The sequence below is a fragment of the Cephus cinctus genome, unplaced genomic scaffold, assembly GCF_000341935.2.
Source record: "Cephus cinctus unplaced genomic scaffold, Ccin1 Ccin1_scaffold0564, whole genome shotgun sequence".
Classification (NCBI taxonomy): Eukaryota; Metazoa; Arthropoda; class Insecta; order Hymenoptera; family Cephidae; genus Cephus; species Cephus cinctus.
Genome location: NW_014333216.1, coordinates 961,344 through 986,199, shown reverse-complemented (window position 1 = coordinate 986,199; position 24,856 = coordinate 961,344). Strand labels below are relative to the sequence as shown.

The 24,856-nt window shown below is 34.8% G+C and overlaps 8 protein-coding genes across 15 annotated transcripts; 5 read left to right on the top strand and 3 right to left on the bottom strand.

The window, feature by feature from the left end:
• The first annotated feature begins 32 nt into the window (after positions 1 to 32).
• On the top strand, positions 33 to 1,233 carry LOC107268503 (caltractin). Its single transcript, XM_015741329.2, has 3 exons — positions 33 to 155; positions 271 to 446; positions 624 to 1,233. Exons 2-3 carry the CDS (start codon positions 444 to 446, stop codon positions 1,131 to 1,133), a joined length of 513 nt encoding a protein of 170 aa, XP_015596815.1. The 5' UTR covers positions 33 to 155; positions 271 to 443; the 3' UTR covers positions 1,134 to 1,233.
• On the bottom strand, positions 1,216 to 2,900 carry LOC107268499 (exosome complex component RRP43). Of its 3 annotated transcripts, none has more exons than XM_015741324.2 (7): positions 2,848 to 2,900; positions 2,613 to 2,649; positions 2,384 to 2,521; positions 2,024 to 2,318; positions 1,825 to 1,945; positions 1,657 to 1,760; positions 1,216 to 1,436 (listed from the first exon to the last, which is right to left on the bottom strand). In XM_015741324.2, exons 1-7 carry the CDS (start codon positions 2,883 to 2,885, stop codon positions 1,330 to 1,332), a joined length of 840 nt encoding a protein of 279 aa, XP_015596810.1. In that variant the 5' UTR covers positions 2,886 to 2,900; the 3' UTR covers positions 1,216 to 1,329. The 3 variants fall into 3 exon arrangements, with proteins under 3 accessions (XP_015596810.1, XP_015596811.1, XP_015596812.1); XM_015741325.2 differs by lacking the exon at positions 2,848 to 2,900 and adding an exon at positions 2,709 to 2,835; XM_015741326.2 differs by having other exon boundaries at positions 1,219 to 1,592.
• Positions 2,901 to 2,949: 49 nt separating this feature from the next.
• LOC107268501 (signal peptidase complex subunit 3) lies at positions 2,950 to 4,139 on the top strand. The gene is made up of 4 exons (XM_015741328.2): positions 2,950 to 3,216; positions 3,482 to 3,555; positions 3,654 to 3,846; positions 3,925 to 4,139. Exons 1-4 carry the CDS (start codon positions 3,074 to 3,076, stop codon positions 4,052 to 4,054), a joined length of 540 nt encoding a protein of 179 aa, XP_015596814.1. The 5' UTR covers positions 2,950 to 3,073; the 3' UTR covers positions 4,055 to 4,139.
• On the bottom strand, positions 3,917 to 5,706 carry LOC107268498 (zinc finger protein 330 homolog). Of its 2 annotated transcripts, none has more exons than XM_025085844.1 (6): positions 5,442 to 5,706; positions 5,212 to 5,382; positions 4,875 to 5,106; positions 4,647 to 4,811; positions 4,481 to 4,557; positions 3,917 to 4,403 (listed from the first exon to the last, which is right to left on the bottom strand). In XM_025085844.1, exons 1-6 carry the CDS (start codon positions 5,559 to 5,561, stop codon positions 4,122 to 4,124), a joined length of 1,047 nt encoding a protein of 348 aa, XP_024941612.1. In that variant the 5' UTR covers positions 5,562 to 5,706; the 3' UTR covers positions 3,917 to 4,121. The 2 variants fall into 2 exon arrangements, with proteins under 2 accessions (XP_024941612.1, XP_015596809.1); XM_015741323.2 differs by having other exon boundaries at positions 4,157 to 4,403; positions 4,481 to 4,561; positions 5,442 to 5,698.
• Positions 5,707 to 5,821: 115 nt separating this feature from the next.
• On the top strand, positions 5,822 to 11,564 carry LOC107268493 (rho GTPase-activating protein 26). 3 transcript variants are annotated; one of them, XM_015741316.2, is made up of 21 exons: positions 5,822 to 5,961; positions 6,037 to 6,254; positions 6,614 to 6,771; positions 7,472 to 7,543; positions 7,602 to 7,703; positions 7,771 to 7,881; positions 7,983 to 8,087; positions 8,430 to 8,501; positions 8,813 to 8,879; positions 9,002 to 9,099; positions 9,176 to 9,270; positions 9,353 to 9,434; positions 9,505 to 9,607; positions 9,709 to 9,930; positions 10,063 to 10,168; positions 10,255 to 10,573; positions 10,658 to 10,847; positions 10,930 to 11,089; positions 11,167 to 11,223; positions 11,299 to 11,378; positions 11,467 to 11,558. In XM_015741316.2, the coding sequence occupies exons 2-21, from the start codon at positions 6,095 to 6,097 to the stop codon at positions 11,556 to 11,558; spliced, it is 2,451 nt and encodes an 816-aa protein (XP_015596802.1). In that variant the 5' UTR covers positions 5,822 to 5,961; positions 6,037 to 6,094. The 3 variants fall into 3 exon arrangements, with proteins under 3 accessions (XP_015596802.1, XP_015596803.1, XP_015596801.1); XM_015741315.2 differs by lacking the exon at positions 5,822 to 5,961 and having other exon boundaries at positions 6,095 to 6,254; positions 11,467 to 11,564; XM_015741317.2 differs by lacking the exon at positions 8,430 to 8,501 and having other exon boundaries at positions 5,822 to 6,254; positions 11,467 to 11,564.
• Positions 11,565 to 12,091: 527 nt separating this feature from the next.
• On the bottom strand, positions 12,092 to 14,632 carry LOC107268495 (putative neutral sphingomyelinase). Its single transcript, XM_015741318.2, has 5 exons — positions 14,447 to 14,632; positions 14,176 to 14,349; positions 13,912 to 14,095; positions 13,509 to 13,838; positions 12,092 to 13,446 (listed from the first exon to the last, which is right to left on the bottom strand). The coding sequence occupies exons 1-5, from the start codon at positions 14,488 to 14,490 to the stop codon at positions 12,988 to 12,990; spliced, it is 1,191 nt and encodes a 396-aa protein (XP_015596804.1). The 5' UTR covers positions 14,491 to 14,632; the 3' UTR covers positions 12,092 to 12,987.
• Positions 14,633 to 15,139: 507 nt separating this feature from the next.
• LOC107268530 (E3 ubiquitin-protein ligase TRIM33) lies at positions 15,140 to 19,937 on the top strand. The gene is made up of 11 exons (XM_015741392.2): positions 15,140 to 15,602; positions 15,806 to 16,023; positions 16,119 to 16,399; positions 16,486 to 16,596; positions 16,659 to 16,853; positions 17,173 to 17,285; positions 17,346 to 18,410; positions 18,514 to 18,673; positions 18,735 to 18,918; positions 19,008 to 19,160; positions 19,241 to 19,937. The coding sequence occupies exons 1-11, from the start codon at positions 15,278 to 15,280 to the stop codon at positions 19,412 to 19,414; spliced, it is 2,979 nt and encodes a 992-aa protein (XP_015596878.1). The 5' UTR covers positions 15,140 to 15,277; the 3' UTR covers positions 19,415 to 19,937.
• Positions 19,938 to 20,264: 327 nt separating this feature from the next.
• Positions 20,265 to 24,846, top strand: LOC107268529 (RNA cytidine acetyltransferase). 3 transcript variants are annotated; one of them, XM_015741391.2, is made up of 17 exons: positions 20,355 to 20,462; positions 20,742 to 21,005; positions 21,082 to 21,477; positions 21,540 to 21,744; positions 21,824 to 21,945; positions 22,044 to 22,180; positions 22,258 to 22,542; positions 22,622 to 22,703; positions 22,777 to 22,893; positions 22,976 to 23,152; positions 23,248 to 23,398; positions 23,463 to 23,607; positions 23,679 to 23,887; positions 23,954 to 24,126; positions 24,210 to 24,455; positions 24,539 to 24,611; positions 24,677 to 24,846. In XM_015741391.2, exons 1-17 carry the CDS (start codon positions 20,355 to 20,357, stop codon positions 24,763 to 24,765), a joined length of 2,979 nt encoding a protein of 992 aa, XP_015596877.1. In that variant the 3' UTR covers positions 24,766 to 24,846. The 3 variants fall into 3 exon arrangements, with proteins under 3 accessions (XP_024941592.1, XP_015596876.1, XP_015596877.1); XM_025085824.1 differs by having other exon boundaries at positions 20,265 to 20,462; positions 21,117 to 21,477; positions 24,539 to 24,846; XM_015741390.2 differs by having other exon boundaries at positions 20,331 to 20,462; positions 24,539 to 24,846.
• The last annotated feature ends 10 nt before the right edge of the window (positions 24,847 to 24,856 follow it).

The following is a 24,856-nucleotide window of genomic DNA, read 5'->3' as shown; positions in this document are numbered from 1 at the left end:
CTGCTAGAAATATATCATATTTCTCTGTTTATTCCTATCAGATCGGTAAACACTGTAACATATTTATTGTATAATTTGTATGAAAATGTATGGACGTTTAAAAGATTCCATATTAAATATAACGTGAGCGACAACGAATGGATCTGATAATGAATGTAAAAAACTATCTACTTCGTTTTGAATGAAACTTCAGTAATTTCCGAAATCGAGGATTTATTTTTCTTAGATCATTCTTATGTTTTTTCTTGACTAACAATCGATTTCTTATAGGTACCTTGCTATTTGTGGAAGTATTTGGACATGCCGTTTATCGATTCTAAATGAAAATCTGGCTTCCTTAGTAACGGCGCGCGTCAACCAGTAATATCTTGTTGTCTTGTTTACAGAAAACACAGTATCATACAATTAAGTGGTTATAAAGATCCTTGTGGAAATAATTAAGCATGGCAAGTAATACATAATGGATTATTTAGAGACTCTACTCTTTACCTATTGTTATTTTTGCCTACTATGTTGTTATTTTATTGAACATGAAGTTATACTTCATTTATGATTTTTAGGAATAGTCTTATATATTTTTGTTGTCACATTATTTGCCTTTGATAGATAAATATTACTTACAGGCATCCACTTACAAGAAGCAGATTGGTTCTGGCACTCGTAAGAAGAGTACTCCAAAATTTGAGCTTACTGAAGAGCAAAAGGCTGACATAAAGGAAGCTTTCGATCTATTCGATCCAGATGGGACAGGCAAAATTGCAACCAAGGAATTGAAGGTTGCCATTCGTGCTTTAGGATTTGAGCCAAAGAAAGAAGAGATTAAGAAATTGATTGCTGATGTAGATCCCGATGGATTGGGCAAGCTCTCGTTTGAAGAATTTACAAATCTAATGTCTGTAAAGATGGCTGAGAAAGATTCAAAGGAAGAGATCCTAAAGGCATTTCGTCTTTTTGATGATGATGATACTGGAAAAATCTCCTTTAGGAATTTGAAAAGAGTCGCTCGAGAGCTTGGAGAAAATCTCACTGATGAGGAACTCCAGGAGATGATTGACGAGGCGGATCGTGATGGTGACGGTGAAATTTCTCAAGAGGAATTCTTACGCATTATGAAGAAAACATGTCTCTATTAGTGTGAATTATTTTTCCTGCCAGATAATCATTTTCAAGTCTTTATCTATTCCATGGATCTCAATGAGGATAAAGAGAAAGGAATTCTTTTGTCCACAAGGTTAAGCTTTATTCTTATACAAATGATTGATATAATCTTACGTGAGTGAGTGTTGGTGTTTCTGCTACAGACTTTGTGTACGTATTCAACGTTTACGGTCAAGTTGATGATATTGCTGTATCTATTAATTTCCTTACGAGTTCTGCCCGTTTCTTTGATTGTGAGAGACTCTTCATAAGGACTTCTTGGGATATTGGGATCCCTCCTATGAAAAATAATACTTTTCGTACTGTCCCTTTAAAGGAGAACTTACAAGTATAGTATTCTACTTGTATTCCTTTCTACTTAGGTGTACTGATTATAACAGACTATTTATTATATTGTATATGTTCTACATAGTAAAGCACTATACAAGGTATATCTAGAATTATAAAAATACTAATAAAATCAAAATTTAAAATAAGTGAGAATATTAATGTACTTACCAGCTTTGTATACACCACATAGTTCTTCTCCATCGATCACTAGAGATAATCTTGCCAATGCAAGACTTTCTTCTTCTTCTGTCGGATCGGGAATTAATAACTGGCTAAAATAGTATATAAGTAATTAAATTACTGTTTTCTAATTCTATAATTAAAAATTATACTTACTCTTCAAATAATGCAAATGTAGTACACACAGGAGCACCTTTTAAGGGAACACTCAATCGTTTTGATGGATGAACAATGATGGCACCAGTATCAGGATTGTGCTCTACTTCAGGAAGAGTAACTAGAAATGTAAGAAATAAAAAATAGTATCTAATCTTAAAATGATTTTAGGAATTATTATAATGGATAAATATCTTACGGGTTTTTAAAGCAGCCATTAGAGCTCCAACACAAGCATCCATAACAGAGCCGTCGTAATCGATACAGATTAAATCACAATAAAGAACCCAGACCAGTTTGTTCTTTGAAATGCATAGATTTCTTGGATCTAATACTCCAGAATTCAAAAATACTGTTTCCACTATCTTTGAGGAAATCTGAGCTTGATCGCTTGGTGGTCCTGGCCGAAATTTTGGAGAACACAGAGGAGGTAGTTCCACATTTGGAATGATATAGCCACAATCTGGAGTTTCAACTTTTGGTTCTGCCAGTTCCTAAGTTATAAAACAGCAATAAGTAAATTGGAGTAAGACATTTTTCATAACTTCCAAAAACGTACTGCTTTGATTCCACAGACAACTGTTGTGTTTCCTATTTTAAAAATTGAGGAACTGTCCGCTTGTGTTATGGAGCGTACATTAACACTCATAGGACGTACTCGTAGAAACTGACGACCATCTGGTCTTATATCGCGCTCCTGTAATAAATATTTTAATTATACAGTGCTAATAATAATTACAAAATAAATATACACTAATCAATTAAAAGAAACTAGATTTAACTCTCACCAGATAGTCTCTCAAATACTTGATAGGATGGATAATTCTGAAAAATATAAAAATTAGCAAATTTTGAGCGTTTATTTAAATTTGTTTCATAACAACCTGTATTGTGAGTCCATTGTTATTATTTACACGCTGAATTTACAGTGTATATTATATACATTATAGCTCAATAGGTTATTTCATTGATGATGAATGTCCTAGATAGTGCTCGTATTCTCATTCCTGTTATATTTCTTACCCTTTTTGATACTTGCTACGTGGCAAATTGCGTCTCATCAGCTTTATGAACACATACTGTGTACAAGTACATCTTTTAGGAACAGCCGGTAAAATTGTCACACGTTGATTGCGCTGACGTTGTGATAGAAAATGGTATTGCGAGTTGTCAGTTGATCCTTGATTAACCAAAAAATCGGCATTTTTCAAATATATTTTTAACAAACTTTCCATAATCGTCAAAGAAAATGCACACCGTTTTAACACGTGCAAATGCCATTTTGGCGTACACCCTGAGCGTATCTGCTTGCCTTACGTTCTGCTGCTTCCTGTCGACAGTTTTCATCGATTATAGAGCGAATGCAACATTAAATACTGTAAAAGTTGTTGTGTAAGTTTTTAATCAATATATATACCATTATTTTTAATTTCTATAACAAAAGTTGGATGATTTCTCAGCATAAACTGTCCAGACTTTAGAATTTTAAATAGGTTATTCTAGCGTCTGTTGGGCATATTAATATTCTTTGAATTAGAATGAAAAAGCTGCGAAAAATCATTGCGATTAAAAATAAAACTTGAAATTTATTAATATATTTTATTTTGCTATTAATTAATAAGTTTCAATATTATTTATATTGGTTTTTGATTTTCAGAAAGAACGTACCAGACTACAGTGCATCTAGAGAGAAGAATGATCTTGGTTTTTTGACCTTTGACTTACAGACTGATATCCTTTTCTACTAAATTATCAAATTAGATCATATTCTTTTTAGATAATATATACACTTATAATACACGTTTGATAATTTCCTTACAAAAGCATACATCTCAGTCCACTATTCAACTGGAATGTAAAACAACTGTTCCTGTACCTGACTGCAGAGTACAGAACAGAAACAAATGAAATAAATCAAGTAGTACTATGGGATAAAATTGTATTACGTGGTGACAATGCAGTGCTTGATTTCAAGAATATGAATACGAAGTATTACTTCTGGGATGACGGCAATGGTCTCAGGTTGGTTAACCATTTTAATAAAATGTAAGGATGTAGCACTTCTTTGATACTTATATTAACCTGCTTTTTATTTTTTAGGGGGAATAAAAATGTGACGTTAACACTCTCTTGGAACATAATTCCCAATGCAGGATTTCTACCAAGTGTCAGTGCTCATGGCTCACATACTTTCTCCTTTCCAGCAGAGTATACCACGTCTCGCGTGTGATTCAACAAGAACATTTTAAACGTGTCAATCGTTTTTTAAGTTTTCATTGTGTACGAAGTATAAAATTTCATGGAGAAAGTGATAATGCAGCTCTCTTATATCTACCGTTCATTTTTATATATTTTTGCAACATTTCATCAAACAGAACCTTACACCAAATATCCCTGAATGATATCCAACAGTGAGAATGGTGATCTGGACTTTTTTGTGTTAAACTTTTATGAAGTTTTAATATCTTTTTCTTCAGTAGAACTCTCCTCATCTTCTTCGTCAGAGCTCTCATCCTCTTCTTCATCGTCGTCGTCATCATCATCTGCCGCTTCTGCTCCATAACTACTGCCCACATTACCTAATTGAATAACAATAAAATAATAGTAAAATATACATATCTTTTAATTTATATTAAAAATTTCTTATAAAATTTACCATAATAACTATAGCCATCAGTTTCTTCGTCTGATTCGTAGGGACCACCTTGATTTTGTCTACCAAACTTGTGATTTCTTGCTGTCAAATACAAGATTAAATTAACTAATGTCTAAAAAAAGATTATAACATATATCATCGTTTTATTTATAAAACTCTAACTCACTGGACATGCTGAGATCCTTCGTCTGAGAAGTTTCATAGCCACACTTAGGACATGGAATAGGTTTATTTTTTTCATATTTGAAGCCCTTTCTACGCACATGATCTTCACAATAACATGTCTTGCAACGTAGGCAGGAATACTGGCCAAGTCTGTTGCATGATTGGCCTAAATAGAAAATTATGATTATCTGCTAGGTTAAAAACTATATCTAATATTCTGATAACTTACACTTGAAACTCTCTGATTCCAATACTTGACAAGAAGCTTGATGCTCAAACTGATCATCTTCACAAAGGAAACAATCACAGAAGGAACATTTAAATATTCTTCCTCCATGGTCCCAAACACCTCGTTCACATTCCTGACAAACTGCATCCATCAAAGGACAGGTACATGCATGGCCTGTCAAACATCTACGACCATGACATATCCAAGCTTCACAATGATCACATATGGCACCCTAGATTGGAAAAATAATTTAATGAATTTAAAATGCTTTAGGCATGCATAAATATCAAAGTATTCTGAAATATATAAGAAAATATAACAAAATGAATATACTTACCACCATACCAAGACCAGTTGTAAAAACTCCAGCATGTCTCACAACACAATCTCCTGTCTTCAGCATGCATTTAACTTTCCCACAATGAGCACAAATTGGTAGACGCTGTACACTTTGACAGAAATAACAGAAGGCTCTACTTTTTTGTTTCTTGTTGCACTTATCACATTCCTGAAGGAAAATACACATACATAATATAACCATATAAATTAAAAGGTCAAATATCTCACCATCACTGCATTACAAGGAAACTTTGCAAGATCCAGTTGTTCCTTCGCAGTACGAATTTCCTTCTGCCTGAGCTTCTGTTTCTCAGCTTTACGTCTTTGTCCTGTCTTCTTCTTCGGCATCCTGCTAAATTATGCTCAAAACTCCTCTAAAATATATATATTAAGGATATCAAAATTATTACACATTAAATATACATATGTATACGGTCATTCCGCGCCGTGGTTATATCATTTGTATTAACACGATTCATAGAACATATAGAAATAAACTGTCTTTTGATATGAAAATTGTCCAACAAATGCAACAAATCCTATCCTCTATAATCAGGCTACGAAGACATAAAGATGTTGCTCGTCTAGTAGGAATTGGCATACATGTTTCGTGGTCCAATGCAGTCGGTGAGATCTCGAAGACGTATATTTTCGTCACTGATTGGCGTTAACGGAGATAATTGTCGTCTTGTTGACATTCGTTTTATCCTCAAGGCCCAATATTCTTCAACCACAGTTACGCTGGAAAGTCTGAGCATTCGTCCGATGCAATCAGGTCGATTTTATTCACTTCGTCATATTTAAGTTCATCTCCGGCTTTTAGTTGCCTTAAGACGTGGATGCTCTTTGTCGAAATTTGATTGTCAGCTTTGATTGAAATAATGGGTGTTGGTCTCAAACCACTCGAGTTCACTGACTGCCTCACGGATAGTCCATACTTCCGCGAGAATCTGCATTATCACGAACGAGAACTTGAAAAGACTAGCCAGCAGATCAAACGACTTATCAAGGAGGTCAAGGATCTCCTTCTTGCTGCCAAAAGTAAGTTTAATTCTAGAGATTCCTTGTGTCATTTTCTATGGTTTGCTGCACAATGCTCCAAAAGGATCAGTATATATTGCAGAAACATATTTTTGGAGTGTGCGATGAAAGATTTATATATACATTTTTTGGAGCACTTCCTTTTCTCACAAGCATTTGAAGTACTTCAAAAAATTTCTCTGGTTATTATATGATTTAATTAAAAATTCTCTTAGACCTACATTACGTTTTATATCGCAGAAGTTTTGAGCTTCCTTTATCATTTCTGGAATTATATATTATAATTTTATTATCTCAGTACTCTTATGTTCATATTGATGTGTCAGATTCTAAAGATATTTTTAACATTATTGTTTTAGATTTGTCCAGAGCTCAGAGGACTTTTTCAAAGACGTTACAAAATTTTAGCTTTGAATGCATTGGGGAAACACAAACTGAGGAGGAAACTGACATATCGCAAAGTCTTAAGGAATTTGGTAAACTTATTGCAGCCATCGAGGACGAACGTGATAGGATGGTAAAGCATCTTCCTAATCACAATCTCTTTTGAATCTCTGCAGTGGTATTTCTTTAAAAGAGGTTACATTCTACAAATTCATATAAAACGTAATACACATTTAAGATGTGAAATATTCATTCCTATTAAAAGGGTACAGAATCTTAATCTAAATTTGATCGACTGTTCCACGTTTTCTCTATTCGGAAAATTCTGAATATATGGTAATGCTATTTTTTTTGTAGCGGGCCTACTAGGACGCGCAAGTATTACAGTTTTTGCATGCGAGTTCGTTTATAATTAAGAATTTATAAAAGGTTTTCATACTTCTCCGTATATCAGTAATTTCCTTAGAGAATTAAATTTCAAATAAAATGCTCCATAAGTATTCTTTGTAAATAGTTTATAAATAATCATAAATAGCAAAAGAATATGTTACTGGTATATTTTTACATTGAATTATTAATATATCCAATAAGAATTAGGAGCACGTTACACACACACACACACACAAAATAATTAAACATAAATTTATAGACTATCCTAGTTTTGAAATTTTTTAAAGATAACATTTACCTTAACATACGAAAATATTAGCATAGAGAATTTTGTCTGTATAAAATTTATCTTAGCACTTATTCTCACGCGTGAAGTTCTATTAGTTTCACAGATTTTGACAATCTTGTGTGAAATTTTTTCAAAAAAGTTTTCTCTCTTTCAGCTTGAACGTGCTTACGATCAGATTATATTGCCGCTAGAGAATTTTCGCAAAGAACATATCGGAGGTGTAAAGGTAAGAATCAGTACAATATAAAATTTGTGACATTTATATGTTGTTTGAATTTTTTCAGGAGGGTAAAAAAAAATTTGAGAAACAGACAATTAAATTTTGTCAGACACAAGAGCGACACTTGAATTTATCTACGAAGAAGCAAGACAATGTTCTTCATGAGGTCAATTTTCTTTTTATTACAGTTGTAAAATTTTTATAAAATTTTATACTAAATTACTTTTTTTTAGGCCGATGCCACTTTGGAAATGGCTGAGCGGTTTTTTTGTCAAGCCAGTTTGGAGTATGTCTTTTTACTGCAAGAGGTACAGGAACGCAAGAAATTCGAATTCGTCGAAACGGTATGGGTTTTCTATTTGTACAGTAAATTAATATTATCCTGAAACAATCGTGAGTTATTCATATGCAAATTAATATTTCTGTTTACACTATTAATTTTCAGTTACTGGGCTTTATGTTTGGTTGGTTGACTTTCTACCACCAGGGCCACGAAGTAGCCAAGGACTTCAAACCATACATGACGGAATTGCAGTTAAAAATACAAAAAGTTAGTATGCTCACAGACAACAATCTATTTGAAACATAATTACATATATCTAAGATAAAAAGACTTGTCCGCTGATCCAATGATTTTATCCACTGACTTTGTTCTACATTTTCATCTATTTTGAAAAACAAAAGTTCTGTGATTTGGACATCAATTACTAATCGCGTTCAGTTTTTACTGACCCATTCGATTATTTCAAAGTAATGATGAATTAATGATTGATTGCTGTGATTAATCGAATAGTAGACGATAACACCAGCATGACAATATGTGATGCTTGACTAATTCTCGACTTTTTTTTTATTCCTCTTTGTCTCTACCGTGTGTGTGTGTGTTCGCAAGACTAGAGAGAATTTTCTTGCCACGCGGGATAAAACCGAGTCGCTTATGAATAAAATGAAGGACATGAAGAAGGTACGTCTTTTTTTATCAGCCTTTCTCTTAATTTTTTCAATTTAATTGGACAGTTTTAACTTTTCATTATTATACTGCAATACTTTATTTTTTTTATTTCTCCTTCTCTAATACCTAGCTGAGCATCAGCAGCTAATCATCAATAAAAATAAAAATTGAGGCTAGTAGCAGAGCTTTGAATAGTTATTTTAGTATCTTTTTGATCCATTGGAAATAACTCATACTCGTTAACTCTAATATTTTTCACTTATCACAATAATAATAAGTAACTGTCAATAATTTAATTTAATTTTACTTGTATGAATGTTTAGTCCGCTGTGGAGACTGGAATAAACAAGTCAAATACTTGTGAGGGATATTTGTTTTTAATGGAAAAGAGTAAGTTTGTCATATTTTGTCATTGTTGAAATTGTAATATTATTATTACTATAATTTTATAGTTTGTGTATTTCTTGATTTCATTGCTATGTATGTTTTTTTTTTTTACATTTAAATTGCAGAAGCCTTTGGTACAACATGGAACAAGCAATATTGTACATATCAAAAAGACAAAAAGGAATTTACAATGATACCTTACAATCAATTGACAGGAAAATTCGTAAGTATAAAATCTAATTTCAATTATAAATAGTTATTTAATTGTCATTATAGAATTATTCTATTTCCTTTTATAGAGTAGTAAAGAAACGTTACGACTTGCATCATGCGTTAGACGAATGTCTGATACTATTGAGAAAAGATTCTGCTTTGATATCACGGCAGTGGATAAGTATGTGCACAGTTTGTATAGCTAACAAACTTTTTATAAGTTATTGAATATTCTTATCAATTAGTTTACTTGAATTTTACAGGCCAGGTATCACTTATACATTCCAAGCGCTGTCTGATAAGGATCGTAAACTTTGGATGGATGCTATGGACGGAAAAGAGCCAGTAAGTCGAAATTTGTATAAATAATTAATAATTATTAATTTTTACAACAATTTTCATATCTACCCGGTAGACCTACGCCATGCAAGGTCCTTCTGTGAAATCTGAGGAAACGCTTCTCGACGAGACAGGATTTGCATTTGTCTCTAAGTGTATCACAGCACTGGAGGATCGTGGTAGGTTTTTTAATTTACTTATAAATTTAGACAAAGGGATGATCAATTCTATTGATCGTCAAGACTTTTTGAAATTAAATCTGGATTTATGTATTTTTCAGGATTGGAGGAGCAGGGCTTGTATCGTGTGGTAGGCGTGACGTCAAAAGTTAACAAGCTTCTGGCGATGGGCTTAGACCGCAGGAAATTCGAGAAACTCAGCCTGGAGGACCGGTTCGAGTGGGAGAGCAAGACGATTACGAGCGCTTTGAAGACGTACCTCAGGACCCTCACCGAGCCGCTGATGACATTCCGCTTCTACAGCAGCTTCATCGCAGCCGCCAGTGCGTATTGCTATTACCTACTAAGTCCACTGGGATGCGCTTGGAATGGCCGAATTTTACTCCCTGTAGAAGCTCGCCGAGTTGCACGATTAAAAGCGTGTACATGAATGTTGTCTGTCTGAATTCTCACAGAGCAAGAGACTAAGGAGACAAGGATCAGCGATATCCATATGCTCGTCTATCGACTGCCTAAACCGAACTTTAACATGCTTCTTCTGCTCATCAATCATCTTCGCAAGTAAGATCAAGCAAGGATCCAGCCTGTTACGTCCTCTTCAACGATCTTTAATATTGTTTCAAATAATATCAATGCTGCTGTTCCAGCGTGGCCAAGAAGAGCGATAAGAACTTGATGACCGTTGGCAACCTAGCTGTCTGCTTCGGACCAACATTACTACGTCCAGAAGAAGAGACGGTGGCGTCAATAATGGATATCAAGTTCTATAACATCGTCGTTGAGATTCTTATTGATAACTGCGAGAGGATAGCACGCGGACCACCTCCTCCATCGCAACTACTTCCTACGGTTCCTATTTCCACAGTGAAACCTATGAGTAGTGAATTGACAGATGCTACTGGCAATGGCACTAGTCTTATGGCAAGATTTTCATCCCATGGAGCCATTCCAGCCTCCTACGCTCACGTAAGTCTTCTTCCGTTATGCTAGAAGACACAAACAACATTTTTTTAATAAAGCAGAATGAATGTTAACCAATCCTTTTTTTAGCTGGTCACTCGATCTTACCACGATGCACCTGTTTCCGTGGTAGGACCGAGTTCCTTGGACGACAGAAAAAATGGTGACTACAAGGATATGGAGCATTCTTCTCATCGTGCTCCTCACTACGCCGACACTAGAGCGGGTCGGTCGGGAAAGTTAACCAATGCCAATTTTATGTATCATTCCTCAGATAAAGGTAGGCACTCCAATAATCTCCAACCATATGACGGATCTCTTTAAATTGAAATGGTTAATTTGTATCGATTTTTTAATTATAGTTACTGCTGGAGGAGGGAACACCAGCAGTTCCAGCGAATCGGTTGCCTCCGACCCACATCCCTTCACTTCGGATTTGCCGATTAAGCAAAAACGTGGATCTATGATGGGAATACATTATCCATCAGGATATCCTGCCAGAACAAATCCACCGCTATCAATGTAAGTTAAGGATTTTAAGCGTTGATTAAATTTAATATGATAATATATTATTTTCTGTCTTATTTATTATTGAACAGAGTGAACACTTCGCCTAGTAGTGGTAGGTCGAGTCCTGGTCAAATGCCAGGAATCTGGTGAGTAGTATCAATAGTATCATGTTTCAATTGTTATATTAATTAATTAATTATAATCATATATTCTAATATCAGGAGAGTAAGAACTCTCTACGCCTGTATGGCAGAAAATGATGGAGAGCTGTCATTCGAACCAAACCAAATCATAACGAATGGTAAGGAAAATAAAATAAAATATTATTCACCTCAGTGAAGTAAACTAAAGTTATACAGATTCTATTTTTATTGTATTCATCATTGCAGTAAAACCTTCGTTGGAGCCAGGTTGGTTGGAAGGTACATTGAACGGAAAAACCGGACTCGTCCCGAAGAATTACGTAGAACAGTTGCCATAATGGGAATAAACAAAAAACCAAAGAGTGCCTGGGCCAATTGAAACGAAGGTAATGCAAAGACGAGAAATATATTAACGAAAAAGGACAAGCAGAAACAGCAATAAAGAGCCATTTTCCGCTGGGACGCCATTCATTTATTAGAGTAAGAAAGGGGAAAAAGCGATGATTATTTCATTACGAGGAAAATCTTCGGGACGTAAAACGATGCGAATTCCATCGCACCTGAAGTGTGAAGTGAAATAAATATATATACACATAAGGAAAATATATAATATCCACACACGATTATACATATATAACGTATCGTCCGGCGGGAGCAACATTTCGCATAGTCAATTATTATTGTATACAATATTTATTTATTGATATATTAGGGATCAGATCCTTGGAAAGGTAACTTGAATGATTGCTTATATATATTATATATATGTATATCAGCTCGAAGGTCTTTATATATATATATATACAAATATTGAATTCATATACATAGGATTAATATATACGATATTTAACCTTAAGTGAAACTCGCTAGGGCAATTCATTGTTGGCAATATTATTATTATTAATACATTACGTGTCATCGGTGATCCGATATAATCGTGGCAATATACATACAATATATTATATGATTACTATTATAATTATTATTACAGTATTGTATAAAGACGCACTCGTTTTAGCAATTTTCAATTGTTGTAATTGTTCGCTCTTAGTGTACGTACGTTCAATTATTATAATAATCACCGCGTTTAAGCACAGCGAAGCGGAAATATGCTCCTCTTATCTTATATATCACTTTTTCCTGGCTCATGAAAATTCTACGGATTTTACAAATCTACATTACACGATGAAAAAATATTTCAGACTTCTGGTTTCTTTAGATATACATATATACATATATATATATGTGTGTATATACACATATATATATATATATTCTTGTTTTCTATTTTCCCGTTAAGCTGATCTTTTCTTTTTGTTTTCTCATTCCTCCTTGAGCTGTATACGAAAATGTTTTGTCACTCCTCTTTAATATTTAGAATTTGTGATTTTCTTCATTGGCGCAATGTTATTTGAAAGTGCATCACAGAGGATATAAGTGATCTTATTGTCGAATTGAGCAGAATATTTACAACTATTTCGGAATGAATATTCTGAAGATAATTTAATGTGGAGCAGTGTAGAGAAAAATATACACGAATACTGTTGCTAACGGGAGCTAATATGATTGATTGTAACTTCATGTTACTGGTAACATTGACTCCAAGCTATTATCATAATTAAATTGACGTCCGAATTTTTTACTTTAAGTTTCAAAAAAACAGCTTAGAAATTATTTAATGAGTTGCCGTCTCGTCGAATCATCTGACATTAAGTATTAGAGAGATCGGTCCTGTTGCGTTTAATTGATAATTGGTTTAACTAAGAGTTATGTGTTGGCTAAGTTCCTGTTTAGTTGCACCAGGTGCATTTCCATTGCGAGATAACCCGCTTTCAGTGAATTTTTCTCGACGTTATTCCATATAGAACTCATGAAGAGTGTGTAACAGAGAACAGCAGTTAGGAGAAATCGAAGTACATTCAATGCTATAGTAACGGCTATAGAGTTTTGGTCCAGTAAAAGGTGCAGTAGTAAAGGCAATATGAGCAGTATCAATAAAAATAGACTTAGCAACAAGTACCACATTCGTCGTCGATGTATGCTAACCAGGGCGGCCTCGCAAATTACCAAGGCCTCCTTTAAAGAATCACGGACGTCAACCTCTTGTACCTCGTAGTGTCCTTTGGTCATCTTTAAAGTCGCTGCTATAGCCTCATGATCGGAGTAACTAAAATTCTTCCCAGGAACACGATTTGGAAATGGTTGCTTGAAGTCTGTCACTTCCACCTGAGTTAAAATCAAAATTTGAGGAATTGTTATTTTCATTTATATCGATTTTGGTGATATACCTTGTAGCGAGATGAGCCTAAGTAAAGAATGTGATCTATTCTATGACCCTCAGGCTTCTTTCTGGCAAAATTAGAACCTGTGTAACTGTTCGTAGCACATTCGTTTGTTCCTTGATTGAAGCAAGATGAATTTGTACAGGCATCCGTTAATTCTCCTATACCACATATTATTCTATAAGCGAGATCTTGTGGCTCTGTATTTAAATCTCCTCCTAGAATTACAACATCCGAACCACCCTTGGTCATTCTAATGAACTGAGCTGTGTCGAAAGCCTGAAGGACTCTATGGGCAGTGTACTCATCATTCTCTCTATCGTATTCTGCATGAAGCTGAATGAAAATATTTTGTTAGCTTGATTATGAATATTAAAAAATATAAAGAGAGTATTCATATGAAACATACATGTGCAACATAAATATTAACTTTAATGTTTTTTATTTTAAGTCTGCAGAGCCCTATGCCTTTACCACCAAACCAGTCCCCATGGTGGATTTTGTGGACGTAACCATTAAGTGGCCATCTGTGAAACATTACATCTTGAATTTGATAACGAGAAAGTATACAAATTCCAGAACCTAAAACTCCACTGAAAAGAAATTAATATTTATTAAAATACTTAATATTAAATTCTATGATATTGATATGGATAGTTTGACAATGGATTACCTGTAAAAGTAATGAGAATATGGTAGACACTCTTGTGCTTTGGCTTTTAACATTTTAAAATCATCCACGGACCATACTTCTTGAAGGCATACAATATCATATTCACCATCGGCTAATTTTTCTGCAATAGCATTCATTCTAGCTGATCTATTTTTTGATATGTATGGAATTCCCCTGTGCGAAAATAAAATTTTAAACAATCATATAAGAAATCAACAATTCTTGGTATCAACATTATAAATGGATAGAATTCCTAATTATTTTTACTTACCAACAATTTAATGTTAAGAGTCTAATACTTGTAGCATCCGTCATTTTTACAACAATATTTTATATTAAATGCAAAGGAAGGAACTATCAAACAATATAAATGAATAATAAACTATTTTGGTCCAGCTGGCTAATAACCATTATTGAAAAACTGTCAAACCATTACTGGCTGCATTCAGTAGACACAGTCCTGCAAAAGCAAACACACCTGATACTCTGCGTCCTCGGTTCATTTTCGAACACACCTGTCATCTTCGGACACGTAAAAATGCTTGCACGAACGAACGGATCTATAGGCGTTGCTATAGGTTGCGTTCGGCAGAAACACGGCTTAGAGCCTATTCACACTGGTCCAACGCGCGTTAGTACGCAGACTGTCGACCAATGGTATAACAGGTCCAGAGGAATTCATGCTGTGTTATTAGTCGAGAGTTGCACATGTGACTGGACCCTTATAGCAGCAACTACAAAAATGTCTACCGCCACGTCCCATTGTAGAATGGGCTTTGGAAAAATGGACATTGGTCTAGAGTAGAAAGATAATAATTAAGCTCATATAATTAATTAATAAGTAATAAAAGTCAAACAAAATACAAAATATAATTTAAAGTAAATCTATAACACAACAATTCTCATATAATTAACAGCTGCAACTCTAGTCGATACATGTAAACATGGCTTAAACTTTCCTCTTGTTTCCGATATTGGTGAAAGTCAGAGAAAGCAGACTTGAATTTTGTAAAAGGAAAGCGGGATGGCGGCTAACCTATCTGATGTTCAGTTATCAATAATTTTGTAAATTAATAGGATTCTTATATCCTTATTTTAAGAAATGGAGAAGACAGAACAGAAGTCGTCAGAACCCCTCCTCGCCACAGTGAAAATCGAGCCACCCGATTTAAATGGATCAAAGGAAGTTCAACAGTGTCAACTTCAGACAACCTCGAATGAAGAAGAGCTGGAGCAAAGAATAGAATGTACTACGGATAGCCAGGATACTGAGCTGCGTTCGTTTTTATCTAAATGTGTATTTTGTGGGAAGAATTTCGGTGCTATTGATGATCCTAAACTTTTGGAGTGCCTTCACGCTGCTTGCTCTGGCTGTATTACAAATAAGCTTAGTGATCACAATACTTCAGTTGATGTCGACGTTGTTCGTTAGTATACTGTATATCTTAATATTATTACGATAAAATTGAAGTCTGACCATTTATATAAATTATTTTGATGACAGTTTGTATAGCATATTATTAAGAATGTCTTCCTAAGGTCATTCTGATTTTGTCAATAATGAATTGGAATATTTTTTAAAGGGTTTTATAGTTGTTTAGAGTTCTTAAATGATTTAATATGTTTCCAGTGGAGAGCCATGTTATTGTGTGTCACATTTGCAATGTAACAAGCCATGCAGAGAATCTTATTGAAAATAAGTTCCTTGCAAAACTTGGTGAGGATGAGTTGATTATTGAGGAGGAGAAAGATGAAGATGAGAAGAAATGTACAAGTTGTCATGATGACGCTACTGCCACAAGTTGGTGTGTCGAGTGTGAAGAATTTATATGTCAAAACTGTGTAATGGTAAGACTATATATTTAAACTTGAAAAAAATTATATTTTTTCTGACAAAGTTGCACAGAAACAACTTTTCATCTATCCACTTTTAAAATTGACAGGCTCATCAGAGATTAAAAATAACAAAAGATCACACTATAAAACCTAAGAATGAAGTTGCTGTTGATGAAGAAAATGGAAAGAAAAATCCTAAGAAACAAACTGGCTACTTATTTTGTACCGTTCACCAACAAGAACAATTAACACTGTTCTGTCAAACATGTGATAGATTGACATGTAGAGACTGTCAATTGACAGACCATAGAGATCACAAATACAAATTCATTCATGAAATAGCTTTGGAAACACGCACTTCTGTTTCAACATTATTGAAAGAAGTTAGGTTAAGTATCGTATCAGTATATAAGCTTGAACTCCATGTTTGCTTAAGAAAGACACAGTTTGAGAATAGTTTTCTATTATCTTTAGTTACAAGAGAGTTTTACTAAAAAGCGCTATGAAAGTGATTGAGGATCGGCAGATTTTGATTTTGGAAAAAAAGAAAAGCCTTGTTCAAGATATTACACAAATGGTGGTTCAGTAAGTATTTTTAATACTGGTTAAAAGTTACAATGACGTAATCATTTATTTATCTGCCACAGATTAACAAATGCAATTAATACAAGAGGTAAACAATTAGTAATGAGATTGAATGAGGTTTGTGATCAAAAACAGAATACGCTGAATGAAAAAAAAGTAGCTCTTGATCAGTTGTCTAAATTAACAGATCATTGCATACAATTTGTAACCAATGCTTTAGAGAAGGGGTCAGACATGGCGTTACTTTATAGTAAAAAGTAAGTGAAGTCCATATAAATTCATTAACACTAGATTTACCATCTATTTATTCATTTTGACTGGTACTGGTATAAATTTCAATAACAAAAATTATATTTGTTACTAATGTATATAAAATAACATTAAGTTTATAAAATGTATTCTCTACTTATAGCTACAAAAGTCATAACATCATTTCTGAAATCAAATGATATATGTAGTAGGAATTTTGAATTGAAATTGCACGACCAGTCAAAATGACTGGTCTGGTAAATCTAGTGTTAAATTCTATTCTATTATTCTAATATACATGTAAATGACTGACATTTCCAAATTTAGATCTGTTACAGGACATTTGCAACGAATAAAAAGTAGAAGAGCTGATATTCCAAATCCTGAGATTCCTGTTAGAATACATTTGTGCTTAGAAAAAGTGCCGGATTTAATAAAAGGTAAAGACCTAAGACTTATTAAAAATGAATTGCATTGATTTATATTAATATATTTTTCAGTCGTTTCATCCATCGGAGCAGTTGTAGTTGATGGAAGGGTATATCCTTCTGTATCACCTTCATCTGGACCAAATACTTCATCAATTTCATTCAATGATCAGGATCCGAAGTCTTCTTTACCCACGCCAGTTACTGATACAATTCCAGCTCTTGTTCCAACGACACAGCAAGGAACCCTTCCACAATATCAGCATCCTCTCTACATTCAGCAGCAACCACATATGGGTCATTACTCCCAGCATGGACTCCCATCAAGATCATCCCCACAAACCCAAACTCAACGAGTACCATACACCTTAAACATGAGTCGTTCGCAGCAGCAGCAACAGCCTCTTCAGTTACGAGGCATGCCAGGATGCCAGCAACAAGTGACATCCTCTACGCATCCTCATCAACAACTTCACCTAGACCATCTTTCGCAGAATGCTAGTCTTCGCGGACTCCTGGCACACAATCCTACACCGTTCCGTGCAGGGGTACCATCTCTACCGTACAGACCACCTCCTAGTTATAGGTATCCTGCATCAAATCCACAGCGGGCACCGTCTTATCAACCAGGAGTCCGGATGCAGTCAGCACCAGGTTCATCATTCACACAACATCCTAGTTTCTCAATACAGCAGCAACAAGCGCGATGGCATATACCGCAGAACCCTTGTGTACCATCGTATTATTCTATAAGACCCACAGCACCGGCTACTACAACCATGGCAGCCCCAGCTAACGACGCATATAAGATAACTCTAAAAAATCAGAACCACACGCAAAAGGCACCAGGAAATCCCACGGAGAATGCTGGCCAGTCTTCGGGTTCCTCTGTAGGTCACACTGTCAGTTCATCTGTACCAAAAACACCAAGTCCTGTTTCTTCGAAAACTGACGACACCGAGAAGAGTTTAGATAAGTTTTGTCAGAAATCATTGAACGATCTCATGCTGACTATTGCGAAATTAGACAGTAATGGAATAGTCGTTATTCCTGAGGCACAAAGGAATCAGCTGGACGGCAGTCAAGTCGACAGCTCAACCGATGAAGGTGTTAATTCTCTAGGTGACAATACCTCCGGTAAGATATTAAGAAATTTTTTATTGTCAACATACTTGTACGCATCTACTGTTGAAAAAGTAAATTGCACTACTCGTGACTTTTTTGGCTATATTCGCAATAGATAATTCAAAGAATCCTGGCGCGTGCATGCCAAAAGATGATCCAAATGAAGATTGGTGTGCAGTCTGTATGGATGGTGGGGATGCAGTATTATGCTGCGATAAGTGTCCTAAGGTCTTCCACTTGTACTGTCATATTCCAAAGCTCAAATCATTCCCAGAGTAAGTCCTTATGATATGTATGTATATGATGCTAGATATTTTACTTTATGGTAATTTACAGTGAGAGTGAAACTTGGCAGTGCATGCTATGTACAAATGTCCTGGATTGTTCTGAAGATCCTCCTCTTGAAAAAAGGCCAAACTGCATGACTCCTAGAGAACTGAGAATTGCTCAGAGGATTGTTCTAGAACTATATTGTCAATACGAGCAGAGCCTCCCGTTCCGCGAAGTAGTTAGTCCTGATGTAAGTTAATACAAAATTACTAATTTTTAACATTATCTTTCACCTTTCCAAAGTAGGAAGTATTAAATAATTGTGCTATATCTTTGCAGATGGTAGAATACCACCGTATAATCAAGAAACCAATTGCCCTAGATATCATTAGAGATAAATTGACACCAGATCATCCCAATCATTACACAGATTTAAGACAAGTAATGTCCGACATACGTCTCATGTTCAAAAATGCCTTTACGTACAATCCAGTAAGTTTAATCAGCAGTTTAATATAAAAAGTGTTCAACGAAGAAGACCAGAGTTTAAGCATAATTTTATCAAATTCAAGGTGGAGTCACTGGTTTACCAGGAAGCAAGAAACCTGGAGGAGTTCTTCGAAAAACTCCTATTGAAGTGGGCTCCAAGTTACGCCTACGACGATCCATTTTTAACTGCTGAAGGTGATGAAGAGGAGGAAGTTTTTCCTCCAAACCGAAAATATCGTCGCATTATCAACGATTAATCCATTAGTCTTCGTATAAATACACTAAAATAAGAATGTCTCATCGGATATGATTCACAGTTCATTATAAAATCCATAGTCTTTGTATGAGAAGTTTCATAAATTAAGAAACTCTCATTGGTTTTCTATCGAAGACTATTATTATTTGTAAATAATTTAGGACGCAACATAATAATAGGGACTCGTATGTATATGTACCGGTTTTACGATGCATTATTTGATCAATATCCTTGGCTACTTTGATTTCTATTTACTTTTTTCATACTGTGACTATGTATTTAGTATATCAGGAACACATACTTACTCGAAAAATTGTATAATTGAATCTTAGGGGCTGGTGACATTTTTAAATAATAAGTTATTTATTAATTTCATTTATTCAACAGTATACTGTCGAGACTTATTGACGCTGTACTACTTTATTTAGTTTATCATCCTTTTATAAATCAGTTTTCTTGTTATGTGGAGGGTCTATTTGATGTTACTTTGAAGTTAATTAAATTAATTGCTCTTATTATTATTATTTTATCGTTCATACATACATTTTCTGCGAATCCCCGAACTTATAGCAAGCTATTCTTTCCAGTAATAAAGCTAATATAGGTATAACGTCTTCTGCATGTGTTCTCACACCTAAGTTTTGTCATGAAAAACAGTATAGCATACCAAATAATTTAAAGAAATAAAAATATTTAGATATAAATGATATTTTTTGTAAAAGAAAAATAGTAATTCATTCATAATTTACTCGTCTTAATATTTATTTCTAACTCCTCTTTCAATAAAGTTTTGAACTTGCGACTCCAACATAGCTTTTCAGAAGGCTCTCTTATTACAATGCAACGTTTTTCGGATTTTTCGTGGATTCGCTCGATTCCATGCATGTGTTCATAAGGGCCATAAGCAGCCATAAGATAAGCACGCGGTCTGTTCAGTAAAAATGGTTCGTAAGAAAATAGATAACCGTGTAAGGGTTTTAATTGAGAATGGTGTTATCGCCGGTCATAGGACAATGTTTGTCGTCGTGGGAGAAAAAGCGAGAGATCAGGTAAACGAAGACATTTTAAATTTTGACAGAAATTCTAAAATTTGATCGCAGTACAGGTTACGGTGTTTAGGTTATTTTTATATTTATTGCATAAATAGGTATACATTTAATTTGTACTGTATTTAAAAGATTTAATACTTATTAACTAATATTTTGTTAATCTGCAGACGAATACTAATTTGTTTCTACAGTATTGATTGTGGCAATTACAGTGGGCACGAAGTTAATTAGTATAAAGTCTTGCTTACTATTTATTAACTTGTTCTTTCATATTGACAGGTTGTTATACTACATCACATGCTTTCAAAGTCTGTGGTAAAGGCTCGTCCATCAGTTCTCTGGTGCTATAAAAAGGAGCTGGGCTTCAGCAGTCACCGTAAAAAGAAAATGAAGTCGCTCCAGCGAAAAGTAAAGTCTGGTAAATTAGACGTTAACGAGGACGATCCATTTGAGTTATTCGTTGTTTCTACAAATATTCGTTACTGTTACTACAATGAAACACACAAAATTCTGGGTAATACCTATGGCATGTGTGTACTACAGGTAATAAAGCAAAACTAATAAAGTCATATCATTATATTAAATGCCTTCTCTAACAACTAAATACTTGTCCTGTCAGGATTTTGAAGCACTGACCCCAAATTTACTTGCCAGGACAATAGAGACTGTCGAAGGTGGTGGTCTTGTGATCCTTTTACTCCAATCCATGAACTCTCTTAAACAACTGTACACTATGAGCATGGATGTGCATCAGAGATTCAGAACAGAGGCCCATCGAGATGTAGTGTGTAGATTTAATGAGAGATTCCTCTTATCTCTAGCATCTTGCAATAGGTGTCTTGTAGTAGACGATCAGTTGAGAGTTTTACCATTGTCATCACAAAATTTGAAAATTGAACCTCTTCCTAAAGCTGGTGCTACTGAGGAGCAGCAAGAACTTATCTCTCTGAAGGAGAGTCTACGGGATACCCAACCGGTTTCTGCCCTTATCAATTGTTGCAAAACCGTCGACCAGGTATGCACTTAAGAAGCATCTAATATAAAACCCAAATCAAACGAATTGTTATTTTACTATAGGCAAAAGCTCTCCTCAAATTTATTGAAACTATCTCAGAGAAGACTTTAAGGTCTACAGTATCCTTAACTGCTGCTCGAGGTAGAGGAAAATCAGCAACTATGGGGCTTGCTGTTGCTGCGGCGGTGGCTTTTGGATATTCAAATATTTATATATCGAGTCCAAGTCCTGAAAATCTTAACACATTCTTTGAGTTTGTTTTTAAAGGTAATATTTGAATACACTATATTACTATTCTTTGCACTGCTCACATAAATTGTATACAATCTTTTCTTTTCGAATTTAGGGTTTGATGCTTTGGCTTATCAGGAACATTTGGATTATGGATTAGTACAGTCTACTAATCCCGAATTTAATAAAGCTACTGTTCGTGTAAATATCTTTAGGGATCACAGACAAACTATTCAGGTACTCATACAATTTTATGCTTATTACATTTTTTGGTTTATCTCTTCTTACATAAGTAATAAAGAAACAAATAAATATTCCTTGTTTCTAATTTCAAGTATATTCATCCTACTGATGTACATAAACTAAGTCAAGCGGAGTTGTTAGTTATTGATGAAGCAGCTGCAATTCCTTTGCCATATGTTAAGGCAATGCTCGGCCCCTATTTAGTCTTCCTTGCTTCTACAATTAATGGGTGAGCAGTTTGTTTAATATTCGGAATATTTACATTTCAATTGGAAGTAATTAATCGAGCATGAAACGTTTTTAAAGATACGAAGGTACCGGCCGATCGCTTTCATTAAAATTACTCCAGCAATTGCGCTCGCAGACGTCACCTGGAAATACTCATGAAAAATCGAGTAAGAACAGTGAAAAAAATGCAGTCGTGGGACGGCAGCTGCACGAATTGACACTTGAGGAATCAATCCGTTATAAATCAGGCGATTCGGTAGAGCAATGGCTGTGCGATTTGCTTTGCTTAAATGCAGCTACGCAGGCTCCAATATTGTCTGGTTGTCCACCGCCTGACACTTGTCAATTATACTACATAAACCGGTAAATATTTTTTTACAAAAATTATACAATGATTATTGTGGTCAATAACAAATAAATTGTTTACCAAAATATTTTGTAGAGACACGTTATTCTCTTATCACAAGGCATCCGAATTATTCTTGCAAAGGCTTGTGGCTCTGTACGTCGCCTCTCACTATAAAGTAAGACCAAATTTATTAAACTATAATCATTTTGATAATAAATATTGGTAAAGTATTATGTAATTGGTTACAGAACACTCCAAATGACTTGCAAATGATGTCTGACGCTCCGGCACATCATCTGTTTTGTTTACTTGGACCAGTCGATCCGAACAGGAAGTCACTACCTGAGATATTAGTAGTCATTCAAGTAAGTAAATCTATCATCTATTATTTCGTGCTCTAAAACTATTCTAATTTGTTATTTAATTCTGAAAAATTATTTTCTTTAGGTTTGTCTTGAGGGAGAGATCAGTAAGGCCACCATTGTCGATGGACTTGGTCGAGGTCGACGTGCAGCTGGTGATTTGATACCCTGGACAATGGCCCAACAATATCAGGATCAAGATTTTCCTACTCTTGCTGGTGCAAGAATTGTTCGTATTGCTACTCATCCAGATTACCATGGAGTACGTTAATCATCCACTAATTAATATTTAAATAAGAAATCTTAACATTTGATAATTTATTACTTATAAATGTATCTCTCACTAAATTTATTTAGATGGGATACGGAAGCCGTGCTCTGGAATTGCTAAGACAGTATTATGAATTAAATATTCCCAACATTGAAGAGACATCTGAGGAAATCTCAGTAAACCCTGAGATTACAAACGTCCAGGATGAGGACATTGGACTATTGGAAGAGACTATTGGTAAGTTTACCTATTATTTACGACCAAGTTTAATTAAGCAATTAAACAAATAATAATATTGCAGAACCGAGGGCTTCATTACCACCGTTACTTTCAAAACTAAGTGAACGGAAACCAGAGCACTTGGATTACATTGGAGTCTCATTCGGCTTGACGGAATCTCTGTTAAAGTTTTGGAAAAAAGCAAAATTCATTCCTGTCTATTTAAGGTACACTATGAACGTTCTACCCAAAATATGTACTATTATCGTTTTACCATTCCTCATTTTCAATTATTTAGACAAACAACGAATGACATAACAGGAGAACATTCCTGCATAATGCTCAGTAAACTTAATCCAGAAAAGGATGAGTCCGATTGGCTCGAATCATATTGGCGAGATTTCCGTCGGCGTTTCATCAGCTTATTATCTTATTCCTTCAATTCATTCTCACCATCATTGGCTCTCAGTGTACTTGTTAATCGTACAATCAATACAGTACCAACAAGTAAGTATTCAAAACCATTGCCCAAGTAATCTGCAGCATTAGTAAGTATCTGTGTAAATATTCTAGCTCTGACGAAGGATACTCTGGACGTTTACTTTACCTCGTACGACTTGAAACGATTGGAAATGTATAGCAACAACATGGCAGATTATCATTTAATAATGGACTTATTACCGAGTCTTGGTAAATTATATTTCTTAAACCTAATGGGAGATTCGCACTTCTCACCTGTACAGGCTGTAAGTCTTATAATTCGTGATTCAGACTGTCTGTTATATTTCTTTTAATAAGTAATATAAACAAATATTTCTTTTGTCGTTAGGCTATTCTCTTGGGACTAGGTCTTCAGCACAAGACAGTAGACAAGCTCAGCGAAGAGCTAGGCCTACCCTCTTCCCAATTGCTCGGTCTCTTTAATAAAATTATTCGCAAATCTGTGAAATATCTGAATGACATAGCGGAAGCGTTTGTGGAAAGTAAAATGTTGCTGCCGGATAGAAAGAACGACATTACTTTGGATCCATCAAAGGGTCGCGGTTTACAAGAGGAATTGGAAGAGGCTGCCAAGGTATAGATTTTTCCGTAGTAACATTGATTTCTTGTTTCTGTAATATTCTGATCTCTTGCACGTTGTAATCAATTCTCTTTCAGGCATTAAAAGTCAAGCAGAAAGCTGAGCTCGAAAGACTCAAGAAAGAGAATCTCGATCAATACGCCATAAAAGGTACGGATACTGAATGGAGCAAAGCCCTTTCCGGTAAGAAAAATAAAAGTTTAATATCCGTAAAGATCGGCGAGAAGAGGGCGACCAACGAGACGGACGAAACTCCACTAGAATTTCCACAGAAGGAGAAGAAGAAGAAGAAACGATTCTCTAAATAGTTATTAATCGTTCGAATATATTTTCATCTACGTTTAACGTTAACATTGTAAAATAAATATGGATATTTAAAAAGTAATCGTTTCTTT